At 34.0% G+C, this 16,799-nt stretch overlaps 3 protein-coding genes and 1 non-coding gene across 4 annotated transcripts; 2 read left to right on the forward strand and 2 right to left on the reverse strand.

Moving 5' to 3' along the window:
* Positions 1-772: 772 nt before the first annotated feature.
* Positions 773-2,465, forward strand: LOC143577141 (alkaline ceramidase-like). Its single transcript, XM_077061064.1, has 2 exons — positions 773-1,071; positions 1,860-2,465. Exons 1-2 carry the CDS (start codon positions 818-820, stop codon positions 2,371-2,373), a joined length of 768 nt encoding a protein of 255 aa, XP_076917179.1. The 5' UTR covers positions 773-817; the 3' UTR covers positions 2,374-2,465.
* A 1,900-nt stretch (positions 2,466-4,365) lies between these two features.
* On the reverse strand, positions 4,366-10,548 carry LOC143577135 (actin-related protein 2/3 complex subunit 4-like). Its single transcript, XM_077061058.1, has 9 exons — positions 10,531-10,548; positions 10,388-10,456; positions 7,060-7,149; positions 6,657-6,709; positions 6,489-6,516; positions 5,767-5,841; positions 5,501-5,605; positions 5,227-5,316; positions 4,366-4,564 (listed from the first exon to the last, which is right to left on the reverse strand). Exons 1-9 carry the CDS (start codon positions 10,546-10,548, stop codon positions 4,475-4,477), a joined length of 618 nt encoding a protein of 205 aa, XP_076917173.1. The 3' UTR covers positions 4,366-4,474.
* Positions 8,171-8,256, reverse strand: TRNAY-GUA (transfer RNA tyrosine (anticodon GUA)). The gene is given in 2 exon segments: positions 8,171-8,206; positions 8,220-8,256. It is a non-coding gene; the product is annotated as a tRNA-Tyr (tRNA).
* Positions 10,549-10,795: 247 nt separating the features above from the next.
* LOC143577136 (O-fucosyltransferase 1-like) lies at positions 10,796-16,327 on the forward strand. The gene is made up of 8 exons (XM_077061059.1): positions 10,796-10,992; positions 12,130-12,208; positions 12,292-12,362; positions 12,765-12,853; positions 13,152-13,275; positions 14,149-14,432; positions 15,001-15,130; positions 15,737-16,327. The coding sequence occupies exons 1-8, from the start codon at positions 10,834-10,836 to the stop codon at positions 16,325-16,327; spliced, it is 1,527 nt and encodes a 508-aa protein (XP_076917174.1). The 5' UTR covers positions 10,796-10,833.
* The last annotated feature ends 472 nt before the right edge of the window (positions 16,328-16,799 follow it).

A 16,799-nucleotide genomic window follows, 5' to 3' on the forward strand; every position in this document is an offset into this window, starting at 1 on the left:
TTGAATCATGTTTTGAAATGACGTTTAGTGTTTAGGATGTGATTTATATGAAAACTGCAGTTTTGGTTGTGTGAAGTGATGTTTAGGCTTTTGTTGATTTGAGATTTTTGAAAGGAGATGATTTGTGATTGTGATATTGATTAGAAGAATGTTGTTCTAGATTCATGTGATGTTGGACTGTTACATTGAGAATTAATGAGATTGAAGATAGTATAGACTAGAGAGAATACTTCTAATTTGTAGTGGTTAGCATTTGGTTCTCACGTAGGCTAATGCATCTATGTTTGTGACGCCTTAGACAAATCTCATATCATCCTGTGTGGCTGTGTATAGCATATGTATATACACATGATATAAATAATGTTTTGCCTCAAATATCTTAACGTGTTTCGGATGCATTGACTGTGAATGAGAGTATATCTTCACAGCTAAGTGTGTGCTTGGATGGGATCAGCCCAGTATGGTTGAGTTCTGCTCGTGTAATAAAAAACAAATCTGTGAGTTGTTTATATGCAAAATGCACCTTGAGTATAATTGTGTGGTGATTGATTGTTTTAACTGTGGGGCCATGTAATGAGTATCACTTTCCTGACTTCAAAACTAGTAGCATTTGTTAAATTTTTGTTGAAAAATGATTATACACCTGCTATATAGCAAATAGATCAAAGTACTGATGTTAAACCTGTAAAATTGATCTATATTGGTTGTTAATGCAATCATGCTCACATGTTGTTGCAGGTAGATGCAGTGGACTGGTAACTGTTAAAATCTTGAAATCATTTTCTCTGTTATTCAGTTAGATCATATTATTCCTAAAATGGCATTTGCTACATCAAGTTTTTGGGGTCCTGTTACTTCAAGCACAGAATGGTGCGAACAGAATTACGTCTATTCATCTTATATTGCTGAATTCTACAACACAATTTCAAATATCCCGAGCATTATTTTGTCATTTGTTGGGCTCGTGATCGCCTTAAGCCAGCGATTTGAGAAAAGATTTAGCATACTTCACATCTCAAACATGATACTTGCCATTGGGAGCATGCTATTCCACGCCACATTACAACGCCTGTGAGTATCCACAATTCCACTTATTCTACCTTATTATGAAGTTCATAATTTGAATTAGGGCGGTTCATGAGCCAAGCCAGGCTCAACTTGGAGTTGAAACTATATGAGCGAGCTTGAGTTGGCTCGAAACCTCTTTAAAGCCAACAAGCGAGCTCATCTTGGCTTAAAGTTTATACGAGTCAGTTTGACTCAAGTTGATTTTTTGCAAGTTTATTTGCACTAATTTCGAACGAGTTACTAGGGGTGTTCATCAGATCGGTTTTCAGGTTATTCAAATTTGAAATCTCTGATACTGAATTTGAAAAACTTACTGAATTTGAAAACTGCTGGGTTCGTTCTAATAAACCGTATTATGAGAAATAAAAATAAATATGTATAATAGTTACAGAATGTATGCATTTTTTTGTAAAAAGGATAACAGCAATTCGAAATCGAAAATTCGAATTTGGGTTGATTCCAATAAACCGCATTATGAAATAAATAAAATAATATGTATTTTTTTGTAAAAAAATATATTATATAAATTGAATTCGTTTATTCGAGTTGAATCAATTCAAAAATCACAAATTCAAATTCGATTCGAAAACCGAATTCAGAATTTGGTTTCCATACTAATCCTGTTCAAACTATTAAAAATCGAATTTGTAGTTTGAATGTTGGTTTTCGAGTCCGATTCAAGTAATGAACACCCTTATGAGCTGCGAGCCACGAGCTGTTTGAACTGCCCATATTTGAATTCGGCTTTTTTCAACTGATCTATTTTAATAAAACCTCTTATATGCATTTAGGCAACAGCAAGGTGATGAAACACCGATGGTATGGGAAATGCTTTTGTATATCTACATTCTCTACTCACCCGATTGGCATTACAAGTCTACCATGCCCACTTTTCTGTTTCTATACGGCGCACTTTTTGCCATTTTTCATTCACAAATCCGTTTCGATATCGGTTTTAAAGTTCACTACATAATTCTTTGTCTCCTATGCATCCCGAGAATGTACAAATACTACATTCACACACAAGATAAATCCGCCAAACGTGTTGCAAAACTATACATTATCACATTATTAATCGGCCTCACGTGTTGGATTTGTGATCGTTTGTTTTGTAAGAGTGTTTCTCTATGGCACGTTAATCCACAAGGTCATGCTTTGTGGCACTTGTTCATGGCGTTCAATTCATATTTTGCAAACGAGTTTTTGATGTTTTGTCGGGCTCAACAACGAGGGTGGAACCCGAGAATTGAACATTTTATGGGGTTGTTGCCATATGTGAAAATTCAAAAGCCAAAGGCCGAGTGAACGCTAGATAGACATGTTTAGTTTATGAGGAATCAATGGGGGTTAATTTTAGTACAATTTGTTTTTACATTAGTATCGATAGGGTTGTGCTTAAACCGGGTGGACTTGCTGGGAACGATGTGGTTTGGCTTTAGGTTCCTGTATTTTGAAGAATCGTGTTTTTCTGTTTGGTTTGTTGGTGCAAATTAGTTTAAAGTAGAACCATTTGAGGTTTTATTTGTTTCATTACTTAAAAGAATCTTTTTGGTGATTTAATCATTATGTTACAGAGTATTAATGTTGATGATAGTGCAAGTTCAGATTTCATCGAATATTGTTGCATTTGAGTCCCTCTAATAGAGGTCTCAAAACCGGTTTATTTATTTACATCCTTGTTATCTTCCAACATAAGCTATGTTTTATCTTATCCTACTACTTAACATGATATTAGTGAGGTCCATTGAGTTTTCTGGTTACGGTTATGTAAAAAAAAGGTTATCTTATAACCTGGTTAAAGAGCGAGGCTAAAATTTTCGGCCTCCATGGAAATGGTAGTTGTGATTCGAGAAGGCTTATCCTATCCTTGGCTAAGGACAAACACACCCCCTTTAAGCTTTCAGGTGGTTGTATATTGTTCTTGGTTTTAGTTGTACATTATTGTTCTTGCTTAAAGTATTCTTGCTTAAACACACCCATCGTATTGATTAACGGGTCTAGACAATTAAATTTTTTAACAGGTTGAAATTGTCACATAGATACTCTTACGAAATGGCTAAGGATCCAATAACGGGTCTAGACAATTAAATTTTTTAACAGGTTGAAATTGTCACATAGATACTCTTACGAAATGGCTAAGGATCCAATAAGCTAGCACCGCAAGTCAACTGATATTCTTCACGTAAAACGTGTCTAGGATACAATGCAGCATGAATTTCAATTGTCTTAGTCCAACATAAACTTGGACAAACACATTCACGTCTATTCGACAAGATTTATTGTATATGTTTATGTAAGCTTTATCGTGAGTAGTTCTTGCTACCATCTTTTTATAAAAATGAGATATACATTTTTTTTACCCTTTTAATTGCACAAATCTTCTAACTGCTATCGGAACGCAAGAATCAGGTGATATTATTCAATTCATCCATGTCTTATAAGTGTGTTTTCGCCATAAGAAACTTGTATTCTCTTTCACATATAGCATGTTATATATATCTTTAAAAAAAGCATATAGCATGTGATAAGACTTTTCGGGTGAATTAAAAAACAAAACAATGAATAATTTGTTTAATACAGAGTAATAATTAATAAGTGTAAGTACTAAAAGTCAAAAGTTAAAAATCAGACCTGCCGGATTCGAACCAGCGACCTAAGGATGACTATGATAACACTATAGTCCTTCGCTCTACAAACTGAGCTAAGGTCGGTTTGTTGTTTGGTTTGCCACTCACTAAATTTATATATCTCATTATAAACAGCTGCTGCTATTTAAAGGCATTAGGATACCAAACATACCCTGAACATATATATATATATATACGGTTCAAATAAAGGTTTTGGATCTTGAATTCAACGTGTTAAGTTCACTGTAATTTCTGTAAACCAAACATAATCGTTTTGACCTTTATTACTTTCTTGTTCTTTTCATTTTTGAATATGTGGTTTTATATATATTCATAAGTTCTTTTAACGATTTTTAAATAACAATTAACTGTTCAGACAGCCAAACCCAAATGTAGCCAACTCATTTAGTTTGGTTTGCACCTTTTCAAACCCATACTAAGCGGTTCAACCAAGATTTTTTTTTTTTGTCAAAACCAGTAAAACTGGACCATGAACACACACCCTTCAGTAGGGGTGAGCACTAACCAAACCTGTTAACCAAACGAACCGAAAACTTACGATTGCATTATATTTTGATTTTTGTATTGCTAACACAGTATGGTATTCGTATTATATTTTGGTTTGAAAATCTACCAGATAATGTTGCAATTTTCCCAAAATGACCCTGATTTGAAACATATAAACCCACAAAAGTTGAAATATAGCATATATCTAACAAGCAGAATATCTCAAATCCGTTAAATGGAAGAACGATGAACAAAATACAGATGGGAGGAATTCAGATGAACTGCTTAAGAAATTCTGTTGCCACTAATCTTCCTCTTGTGTTCATAGACATTTTCAGTTCACTTATCTCTTTATCAATATCCTGCAAATCAAGTATGTTGAATCAACATTAGTAGGGCCCGCAAAATGAAAATTCCGGCAGGTTTCTTTTTAGGCCCTTATGGTATGCATACATACTTATGAGCATGGGTGTTTATAAAACTTTGAAACTGACCGAACCGCACAAACTGAAGCAATTTGGCAAGTTTGGGATTGATATGGTTTGAGTCTGGCCAGCTGGCAGTTTAACCTTATATATTAATTTCTTTTCTCGCTTTTGCATTAGCGAAACATTTTTTACAATTGTAATACAAACCAACGATTTTGAAAAAAAAATATTTAATCAGTTACAATAGTTTAAACTTGAAACCCCCAACCCGCCTAGTTTGGTTTGTTGCTTCCCAAAATCATATTAATTATTCAGCCAAAATATTCGTCAAAACAGGCTGAACGGGATTGTGAACTAGAAATGGGTCAAAAACAGCCTGAGTTCAAATAATTAGATTCGTATTGTAATTATATATAATTTGTCATTATGTTTAACACAAATCATTTATTTAAAAAGAGTATGAAGTAGGGTTCTCATGGTTTGGTTTAAACCAGTGAAACAGCCCAAGCAGGCCATCGGTTTGGTTTTGCTGTCGGTTTTTGTTTTTCAAATTTCGGTCAAAAGGAAATAACAACTAAAGTAAATGGAAATCTTACTTCCATGAACTGCACAATGAAGTCAATAAGTTTGTGCTTCTGCATTTCTTCACAGTGGTAATTAGTGATAAGAAAACTAATATCATAACCCTGACAAAAGAAGAATTAGGTTCATAATAGCTTATAGCCGCCACCTTGGCACTTAGTATCCACAAAAGATAAAAATAAAGTTGATAATAAAGGTTAACTGATATATTTTAAATTAAAAAAAAACAAACATGTCAAAGTTAAATGGCAATTATATCAAATGCGGATTTTGGTAGATTTTACACACCTGTACTGGTTTTCTCCTCAAGACTTGAAAAGCTTCCGCCCTCATTGACAAAAATCTAAGGAACTTTTTGGTTAGAATGTTTTCAAGCTCGTCTGCCTGTTTTACCTATAAACGCATCATAAAAAAACAAAATGAAAAATAATGGTTTAATACTAATAAAATGATAACCCAATAAACATCATAAGCTACGTATTCTCATAACTATGTGAGCAACAAAAGGTATGCCATGTAAAAGATAATGATTAAGCATTTACTACTGCAATTACCTTGAGGCTTATGCGCAGTGAATTGATAGAAGTTTCAATCAAGCATTTTTCAGCTTCATTTCGACAAATCACAACCTTAATTGGAAGTATCAACATTAAAATCATGATAAAAGTAAGGATATTAACAAATAATGATACACTACTACTTAGTCCTATAAAGTATGCACACATATTCTAAGTAAGTATCGGCTTATCGCATATTCAAGACGTGAACGACTAAGTATCATAAACCTTTTGAATTGTTATACTTTTAAAAACTATATTTGCTGATCTTGCGCCTAAAGCTGTGGAGCTACTTACCCGTGTTCAGCGGGTCATGCATAGTAATGTTATGACTCCAAGATCAGCAAATATAGTTTTTAAAAGATTGGGTTTTGCGATTCAAAAAGGAGTAGCGGCGCAGCTTGTTGCCCGCTTGCCTTCTGTTTCGATGTAATCCAATTAGTTTTCGAACACAAATTATGTAATACATAGTTATTAATCAGCTAAAAAAAAAACATACATTATACTTAGCAGTCGGCCCCAAACCAACTATCGTCCTTGTGAAATGCCAATAACATCAGCACTAATAATAATATTAATAATAATATAATATAATATAATATAATATAATATAATATAATATAATATAATATAATATAATATAATATAATATAATATAATATAATATAATATAATATAATATAATATAATATAATATAATATAAGTGATCTGTTCTTACTGAATTAAGCAGAAGTTCCGGGCTGGTCCTGAAAATGGAAAGGAAAGCATAAAAATTTCGAGGTTTTCTTCATTCCGCGTGCTTACAGTCAACGCATATTGATATAGCATAAACATTACAAAATCAACATAAAAAAGAAAGCTAATTCAGTATATCATCTATACATACTTCATCTCAACTTCTGGTTTGTTGTGTCTTTCAACTTCTTGACAAGGAAAGTTCTGCAAGAAGAAAAAAAAAACATTAATGAGAATGTATACATTCAAACCTAAATCTAGTAGCTAAGCAGCAGTACTAAAACCATATGTTGGTTCGTGTTGTAAGGGTAAGTGTGCATGATGCACACCACCAAACGTGTTGAACCAATTGAAGATATGGTGCTGACTTGAATCAAAAAATTTGACGAATTACGTAACCCTGCAACAAATTTCTAGACTATCCTTAAAACTTGGCTCATCCAACCAAAAACTTCTACCATCAAGATTATTTTCCGGTTTTAGACATGTAAACGGACATCTCGATACAAGTTAGACTTTTTCATCTAACTTGAATTTAGCATAACAAAATGTACCTGTAAACACATGGCAGCCTCTAGAGTGTTGCGTATGCAAGTCAAATACAACCTCACTGAACTCGCCTGTGAAACATGAAAAGTTAATTGCTACACACAAATACAAAACAAACATGTACCCAGTAAAAATCCCACTCATAGCAAAAGTTATCGGTAAGGTCTAGGGAGGCGGGATTGTGGGATGATAGCAAACCCATCCGCTATCCCAGGAGACACAGCGGCTGCTCAGTGCTCCCAGTGAGACCCAGGCTCCAAATACCTTTTTTTTTTCTAACTCATAAAGTTCAGCTAAGGGAATCAAAACAACAAAACATGAAGACACAAAGTAGTAATTATAATAGTAGTAAACTACCGATAACAACAGCAAAACGCAAAAGTTCCAGCTTATCGCATTACTGATAAACATAAATCATCCCACTTATGCCATGATTCTTCACATAGTATAAAACAAAAGCATATAAATTCTCAGTTGTTCTAAATCAGGCTCATGTACCAGGTCTAAAAAATATGTCCTGATAACCAGTAACTACTTACAGACACGGGTGGATCTAGCAGGAGCCCGGGATACCCCTCAACTTTCACAGCGAAGTAAAAAACTTATTATTATTACTTTTTTTTTTATGTATTCGCCGTGAACAAATACTAAGATACCCCTGAAGTTTTCTTCTAGATCCGCCACTGCTTATAATAGGTAAGTTAAATAAATTGATGGAGTGTCTGTTTCGGGTGAAATCGAAGACGTATATTGACATAATAATGTTACGGAAACACTTGAATTATTCATTCTAGATGCACACTGATGAATACACTAGACTAGATTATTATGTTCTAAACGATGACTAAATTGATAGGTAACATCTATCGGTATAATATTAGATTGAACATAAGCGGAAATGAAATATAAAAATGATACGATTTAATCAGCCTAGGGTTTGAAGCGAGTGAAATTGATGATGATGTAACGCTTACCATTGATGGAATTAAATTAATATGAAAGAAGATTATGGATCGAGATGAGTTCTGCTTTTGATCTCCGATTCAAAGAGCATGAAGCACAAAAAGGAAAGATTATAAAGCCAAAAAAGTTGTGTTTGAGAAAAAAATAAATAAATCCCACCTGCCGGATTCGAACCAGCGACCTAAGGATGGCTATGTTAACACTACAGTCCTCCGCTCTACCAACTGAGCTAAGGTCGGTTTGTGGAAAAGTTGGCTACCAAGTGAAAGGATCCTAACTTCATAAACTAATAGTTTTTTATTCATACCGCGACTTTCATTAAAACTGGCAAAAAGCTAGAGCCAAAACAACAGACGGAATTACAAAAAGAAATTGAGGTTCTGTATTTTATCCAAAGACTTGATGTCTTTCTTTACCTTTGAAACTGCATAACTTTGTTTGTCTTATGATTATATGCAAAACATTTTGGCTCTTGTTGCTTAGCGGACAGTTTTATGAATCTCCAAGATATCATGATCCGTAAAAGAATATATGGGGGGGGGGGTATTACATCATGAACTTATGAAACCCCAAACTTTTGAGTAGCGAGTCATCAATTAAAATCACTGACGTATACTTTAAAAACGCAAAACAATAAATCAACTAACCAAGTATGGATGTTAGAGACCGTTCTTAAAAAAAATATGGAAGTTGGAGTGTACAAAAAGTTTTGCATGTATGTTATGGACTTACGGTACATGAATGAAATTTATCATTTATGTTTGTTAACAATGGTATTTTAGAAGTTTACATTTGGTGGTGTTAGTATTAATTTAAAAGACGAGAAAATGTACTTGAGTTGAGTTGAGTTGATTTCTCTCCCAATATTCAAGTTCTTTATTTTTTTAGTGACCATGTATAATCATCCAAATTTGTGTAGATTCACCAGAGATGTTTTTATTCATGGTAATATGGATTTAATAGTCTAAATAATAATATACTAACAGATAATGATTCATAGTGAAAATGTAAATGCTTCCACTCTATTTGTTTCTTGATTCAATCCCACTCCAATTGAAATGTAACCATGCATGCTTCTAATAAAGAATTGACTTATTAAATATTTATATCATGATCACAGTGTTGTAAACTATGTTGAAACAAAGTAAATGAAAGAAGCATATGGAATTACTTTTTCATTAGAATGAGATTGTCATTAACAACGAAAGATAAAGTTAGAGTGCCAATGACCACGTTGTTGAATCGAATAACGCGTTCATTTGTTTGCATTGTTAAGATCCAATTTGTCTTTATTCGGTAGGTTTCAACTATGTTTTTCAAGCTTGTTACACTGTTGTTGGAAGAACTCTTTGATCAATATCATAGCTCGTTAACACTTAACACCCCAAATTATTGCATCGTTTTTTTTGGATTCTTAGATGATGATTATTAAACACTAGTGTCAAATTAACCTTTTTCAAGCCATAAAGAGGATTAAAAATTTAGATAATTTTCGTAAAATAAAGATATATAAAATTAAGTAATAAACATTAAAGTAAAACAAAATAGATATATGAAAAATAAAAACCCAATATACTTAACGGATAATATGTAATGTAAAAATAGAACTCCATAAAACAAAGCACAACACAATACAATACCAGCTAACACTTCATTAGTTTCAGGATTTGATAGCTTGTTTTATGCACTTTATTTAACTTTTTTGTATTTTAGGAGTGTCACTTGTCAATACAACTTGATAACTCCTCGTTTTTGTTATGTTATCACTCTTCCCCGTTCTCCGCTTCCTCCTGCATAATCAGCTCCATTCGAATAGAAGAAGGTATTCCCCTAGCAACTAAAGATATGCCTTTGCTTGCTCTTCTCCAAATCTTAAAAATACAGTCAGACGATATGATAGTTATTGAGATCTGAATTTTTCCCTTTTAATCACTTTCAACTACTCTTGCCCACAATAACATGTCATCATATCATTGTCATAGCCACTCTTATGCCGCCCCTACCTATCATCAGAGCTATCTTCGAAAATTTTCAGGAGCCTTGTATTTTACTACTAAAAATTACTGTCTCTATATAAACTTTTTTTTTCCGTGTTGGACTAATACACCAATAGAAATGAACCAAGATTGATTAGTGAACATGTGAAAAGGAAAATCTTTGCAAATTAAAGATTAGGGATGAGCTTGGTAATGAACAGATACCAATCTCAAGTTTTCAAAAAAACCTAGTAGCTGCCTATACCGGTACCGTAGGCAGAAATTTATTAAATATCAATCCTGAATATTATCATTCTGGTTTTCTTAAAAACTTTATACCGGTATCATTTGCTCGCTCCTAAAAACCTGGTAGCTGCCTGCTGTCGGCGTTAACCCCCTCCATAACTTTGCCCCTCATCAATTCCCTTTCACCGTTAACCCATTGCCACCCAACATAACGCCTCTGTTGCAAACCATTTTAGAATTTAATAATTAATAACCATTCACGTTTATGTGTTGTCACTATTTAAAGTGTACCAAACACCTAGATCCCATGTTCCAGGTCGTAGGTAAATAGATGGTGACTGACTGACAACCTGCTGCTTCAACCTTGCTTTTTAAGTTTTAAGTTTCATCATCATCTTGGAGCGTAAATAAATAAATAAAACCCCAATTAATTTTATGTTTTAATTCTCACCCACTGATCCAATTCACCCACTCATGTTTCTCAAGATTCAATGAGGAGGTAATTGAAAAATGAAATTAAAATAAACCCTAACCGATCTTTATTCATTTTTTTAGTGGGTTTTTTGGATCTGAAGCAGGGGTGGTGAAGGAATAATGTTTAAGCGGCCCAATTATAATCGACACCAGTTCAAGAAAATTAAAGGCTTCTTCATCAGATTCAAGATTACTGCTCTTTTACTTGTGGTGTTGATCATCTACTTGCTGTTCTTCTCTAGTAAGATCAGTAACGTTCAGCCAGAAGCCCCATCTGAGGTCAGTTAATATTATTAATTAATTCACTTTCAATTTTTAAACGTTTCTAGTGCCAATTTTCATGTTGGATCATGAATAATAAGCTGTTTCTTAGTTGTTAATGTTGGGTTTTAGGGGATTTGGGTGTTGACGGATTGGCCTGAACATCACCCGTATTTTTATTTGGGTCGAAATCATCAACCCTAATGCGTACACACATAAATCCAAATTGTCAAATGGGTTGGCAGGTTGTATTGTTTAAACTGAACACGACCCATATTTTTATTTGTGTTGGATACATTAGCCCTAACCCGCAGACACTAAATATCGCCCCGGGCATGACCCTTTTGGCACTTTGTTTAAGCGTGTCAAATGGGTTGGCAGGTGATAACAAAGCTGTAAATGTGTTAATCCAATTGGTGGGGTGTAAAAAATGGGTTAAATGTGTCGTAAACAGGTTAAGCTGATCACGGCCCATTTATTAAACATGTCAGCCTGAACACAACCTATTTAATTAAATGATACGAACCTAATCGTTTATCAAATGGTCCAAAGAAAATAGATAGAAACCAGATTAGAATTCATAGGTTTTTGGAAGAGACTTGATCATTCAATCAACATATTTTCATTCATACTTTCATTCCTAATCGACAATGCCTTTTATAGACTTCAAATTGAAAACTAAATAGACCCGCTAACAAAGAAACTACCTATCCACTACTTCTAAACTAACAAAACATTTAACTACCAATACTCAAATTAAAGGTACTAGAATTGCATGTTATTTCCCATGATCTTCAATATGCCCACCTTGTGCATGTTTGGTGGCACACAACATTAAACAAGTCAATCTGAATGCGACCTGTTTAGTTAAGCAAGTCTACCCGAACACGACCCGTTTAATTAAACAGGTCAACCCAAACACGACAACCCGCTTTTTTAAATGAGTTAGATATGCCAACCCAAAACCTGATTATATTTTTGTCATGTTGTGTCGGAAATTGCCACCCCTAGTTTGGATGCGTGTATTTAAAGTGATTATATGGGGTGTTTGGATTGCAAACAGATCATTGATTCATTTGACCTTAAAATAAAGTTATTCAGTTCATGACTGTAAATCTTCATAGTTTGACTTGGGACTTGACTTTTTTACAGCAGATTAGTGTGCAAAAGCTATGGGATACTGCTGATTCTGGCGGTTGGAGGCCGTCATCCACTCCTAGATCTAACTGGCCTCGTATGTGTTCTTGGAGATCCTAATGCACTTGCCTACACTTGTTGTAACATGTTACCTTAAATGATGTTTTGATTTATGGTCAGCTCCCCCGAATGAGAGCAATGGGTTTTTGCGTGTTCGTTGTAATGGTGGTTTAAATCAGCAGCGCACCGCGGTATGTTTATTGTTCTCATGTTATTTAAAAAATTATGCCTTAATAAATTTTTTTGTGTTTATTGTCTTCCACAATTATTAGCGTGTATGCGTAATTATTAAATATAGAAGTGACAATTTTAATCAGTTTACTTATTAATGAATCGATTTGGGTTATGCTTTATCTATGACCGATGAAAAGTTGCATGAAGTGTATGTTTAATGCATACAACTTTTAAACCACATAAAAAAATCGGATTATTTTAGTGTAGTAATATAGTTTCAGTTGTCAGATTAATCAATTAATTACTTATAAAATATTATAATAAAATTGACAAATTGTGGGATTAGTAAACTTATATAGATTAATAGCGACTACATTCATATGAAGTTAATGATGTAAGAATTATATGATTATATGTAGATATGTAATGCGGTTCTTGCTGCCCGAATTATGAATGCTACCCTTGTACTGCCCGAGCTTGATACAAATTCCTATTGGCATGATGACAGGTATCTTTATTAGTTACTCTTCCGCCCCAAACACAAATGCAGACATTTGATTTGACCGACCACATAATTTTATGAAAATGACTGTTAGTCAAATATGTAAATGATCCTTCAATGATGGCAAAACAGAGTAATCTTTAGGACCAAAAAATGGTATCTTTAATGAAGATTTTGTGTCTCATACAGCCATACTCATACTAATAAAGAAAGTAGTTGCATTTTGTTTGGGCCTTTGGGGTAGGGTTAATACTCGTGCTAAAAAGTTAAGGAATTTTAATTACTATTTCTTCAACATGAACAGAGGTTTTCAAGGTATATATGATGTTGACTATTTCGTCAAGGCATTGCGGTATGATGTTCGTGTCGTTGAAAGCATCCCCGAGATTAGGAAACACGGAAAGACAAGGAGGATAAAAGCTTTCCAGGTATCTTTGTTTCACGCTTAATTACTTCCTAATTGTTTTCGTTTCCTTGATATTCATACTCGATAGGGGTGCACATGAGTCGGTTTTGGGCTCAATCCAAACCCAAAACTGAAAATTCGTGTTTTAAGTTTTTGAAAAACGTTCATTTAGAGCATGTTTGGGATTGAGTTTGAAAAATGCTTATTGGCTTATTGGTGTTTTCAAAAAGCCAATAAATAAAAATGTGTTTGGCAATCACAAAAAACTTTCTTATTTTAAATTTTTGAAAGGGTTGAAAAGCAGTTTTCCAAAAACCCCAAATCCTGGCTTTTCAAAATGGCTTTTTGGAAAAGTCAGTAAGCCAATAAGCATTTTTCAAACTCAATCCCAAACATGCTCTTAGTTTTTTTTTTTCGGTTTGGGTTTGGTTCTGTTTTTCCGTTCTATCATTTTGGGCTTGGAATTTCTGGGCCGGAATGAAGGGCTCAAAATAATGAATTTGGGCCTAAATCTTTTTCTTAATTATTGATTAATTGATTATTATACATTTGGGCTAAAATATTTGAATTACGATATTTATTAAACTCTTCTAAGTTACTTAGCATTCAATATTATAAATGAAAATCCATACATTCGGTTTGGTTTTTTGGTTTTAATTACATGCAAAACCGAAACCATCGAAACTGAACTTACATTTCGGTTTTTACGAAGCATACAACCAAACCGTTCGTTATTTGTTTGGGCTCAGTTTTTGGGTTATGGAACAGCTTTTCAGTTTTATGCGCACCCCCCCCCCCCCCCAATATACACGCTTTTTGTGATTTATTCACACTTTTTTTTATATATATTTTATTATACTTGAACACTAAAATTTTCGATGCTTTATGCTTATAGCTTCGCCCCCCTAGAGACGCGCCTATAAGTTGGTATACAACAGTTGCTTTGGAGAAAATGAAGGAACATGGTGCTATTTATCTGACACCGTTTGCTCATCGATTAGCGGAAGAGATCGATAACCCTGAATATCAACGATTGAGATGCAGAGTCAACTATCATGCTCTTAGATTTAAGCCACATATCATGCAATTAAGCCAATCAATAGTTGCTAAGCTTCGTTCACAAGGTCACTTCATGTCAATACATCTCCGGTTTGAAAAGGATATGTTGGCATTTGCTGGGCAAGTTCACTATTCGGTCATCAAGTTCTTGTTTTAAGATTTCGACCTGTTTATTAATGAACGGGTTGTTTTGGGCTGTTTTTATATCCCGAACGGTCATAATTTTTTTATGGCTAAAGTTGGTAATGGGTGGAACAGGTTGAAAGTCATATAGAGTATGTATCTAATGCTTACAACCTTCTAAATCGTTTTTATTAAATCATTTTGAATATTTTAATAGTGCTTTTTTTGATCAAAATGAAAGTATTAAATTTATAATAAGTTTGTAAAAATGTACAAAGAGTAATCTAAACTAAGCTTAAACGGAAGAGTTGAGAATCACACAAAGCCTAACATACAAAGCATACGACTTCAAAGTCTTTCGTATTCAAAGATTCAGATTATTATTGTAATAATATTGTTAGTAATGATGATAAACATGATAAATTTATTAAGCGTTCATAAAACGAAACAAAATTATATGCTTGTGTGCTCAACCCGTGTGGACCCAACCCAGCCCTGTACCAAATGATCCATTCCTCAAGAACCCATATTGATGTATAATAATATTGCTTTGTTTATTTTTCAGGTGTTTTGACATATTTTCTCCCCGTGAACAAAAGATATTAATGAAATACCGAAAGGAAAACTTTGCTGACAAGAAACTTGTTTATAATGAAAGAAGGGCTATTGGAAAATGTCCTTTAACTCCAGAAGAGGTACAATTTGTTTCTTATTTCCCTACAATTTTATAAAATGTGGATACTGGGCATGTTTTTTTATGTTTTATCTTTAACGGGCAAATTGGTTATGCTAAATGATTTAACTAAAAGGAGCTGGTTAAAAGTCATTTAAAGTGTAATCAAGTCTACATAAAAAAACCCTAAATCACTTTTTATAAAAAAAACAATGATTTTTTGGAGTATGTCTGTCGACCCGTTTATTTCTTAGTGTTATTTTTTTAGAATGTGTTTTATGTTATAAATTAAATTGGTTGAGCTGCTTCTACAAATTTTAAAACTTAAAACGGAAATTGTCATAAGATTTTAAAATTAAACTGCAATGACCTTTTATACATTTTTAACTTTTATTGTAAAAATGCAAATTTCAACTTCAAAGTATTAATATGCTGAAAAAATAAAAAAAAATAAAGTTGGATTAAACGTGCCATGTTGTGTCAACCTGTTCGGGTTCATATGTTTGACATGATTTTTGGGCTCGTGTCGAGTTGGATCCGCCAACCCGTGAACACGACCCATTTAGCACCCCTAAATGTTTGTTTCATATATCTATTATATATCCACATTTTGCATCTGCTTTCGCAGGTTGGTCTCGTTTTACGTGCAATGGGATTTGACAACTCGACCCGAATATACCTTGCAGCAGGTGACTTATTTGGTGGTGAGCGGTTCATGAAACCGTTCCGTGCCATGTTCCCACTGCTCGAGAACCACAGCACTGTTGACTCATCTGTTGACTTCACCGACAACACACAAGGCTTAACGGGCTCAGCTGTTGACTACATGGTTTGTCTTTTATCAGACATTTTCATGCCAACATATGACGGGCCAAGCAACTTTGCCAATAACCTTTTGGGCCACCGCCTCTACTATGGGTTCCGGACCAATATCCGGCCTGACCGAAAAGGGTTAGCCCCTGTTTTTATAAAACGTGAAGCGGGCCATATTGATGGTTTTGAAGAGGCGGTTAGGCGTGTGATGATGAAAACAAACTATGGTGGGCCCCATAAGCGAGTTCCGCCCGAATCTTTTTATACTAATTCTTGGCCCGAGTGTTTTTGTCAAGTATCTGGGTCGAATCCTGATGATAGATGCCCGCCTGATAATATGATGGAGATATTGGAAAGTCGGCTGGAGAGGGAAATGACGAATGTGACCTCTATTAGTGATGAATAGTGTTAGTTGGATATGGTTAAAGGTTTAATCGGTTGTTTTATATCTTTGCAAGCGAAAATGACAATGTCAAGCTGCCATGAAGATGGGTTTGTTAACATTTACCATAGAATCTGAGGTATGCTCTTTTTTTATATATCTTGTAATATAATATATTATATATACACACATACTATGTGTGTATATATGACAAAAAGTGTAAATTTCTACTTATTTACCTTCGTTGCGGGGTTGATTTGGGTTTGGGTATGGTTATGCTTATATCTAATGAATCAAACGGGTAAAACTAAAAAGCTTAGTTTAAGAAGGATAGAGGTTGAAAAGTCGCATTAGTATTCAATGTTACAACATTATATTTTTCGTAAATATATATTTTTTCATGATCATATTTAACCCAAATTATTTATTTATAATCAGCCGATAAGTGTTTTCTTCGAGCCAAACTGACTCGTGCAACTGAATTAAAAGTGATGTT

The sequence above is a fragment of the Bidens hawaiensis genome, unplaced genomic scaffold (genome assembly GCF_021521415.1).
Source record: "Bidens hawaiensis isolate Kalapana, Puna unplaced genomic scaffold, B.hawaiensis_p1.1 tig00028471_1, whole genome shotgun sequence".
Lineage (NCBI taxonomy): Eukaryota > Viridiplantae > Streptophyta > Magnoliopsida > Asterales > Asteraceae > Bidens > Bidens hawaiensis.

Bases quoted from the DNA above. Each gene is read 5' to 3' on its own strand.
- LOC143577141 (XM_077061064.1), top strand. From the start codon at position 818: ATGGCATTTGCTACATCAAGTTTTTGGGGTCCTGTTACTTCAAGCACA. The intron at 1,072-1,859 runs GTGAGTATCCAC...ATATGCATTTAG, and splicing joins CACGCCACATTACAACGCCT to GCAACAGCAAGGTGATGAAA.
- LOC143577135 (XM_077061058.1), bottom strand. The intron at 5,842-6,488 runs GTAAGAACAGAT...CTTCCAATTAAG, and splicing joins CGGAACTTCTGCTTAATTCA to GTTGTGATTTGTCGAAATGA. The intron at 5,606-5,766 runs GTAATTGCAGTA...ATGCGTTTATAG, and splicing joins CACTGCGCATAAGCCTCAAG to GTAAAACAGGCAGACGAGCT.
- LOC143577136 (XM_077061059.1), top strand. From the start codon at position 10,834: ATGTTTAAGCGGCCCAATTATAATCGACACCAGTTCAAGAAAATTAAA. The intron at 12,854-13,151 runs GTATCTTTATTA...CAACATGAACAG, and splicing joins TCCTATTGGCATGATGACAG to AGGTTTTCAAGGTATATATG. The intron at 13,276-14,148 runs GTATCTTTGTTT...TTATGCTTATAG, and splicing joins GGAGGATAAAAGCTTTCCAG to CTTCGCCCCCCTAGAGACGC.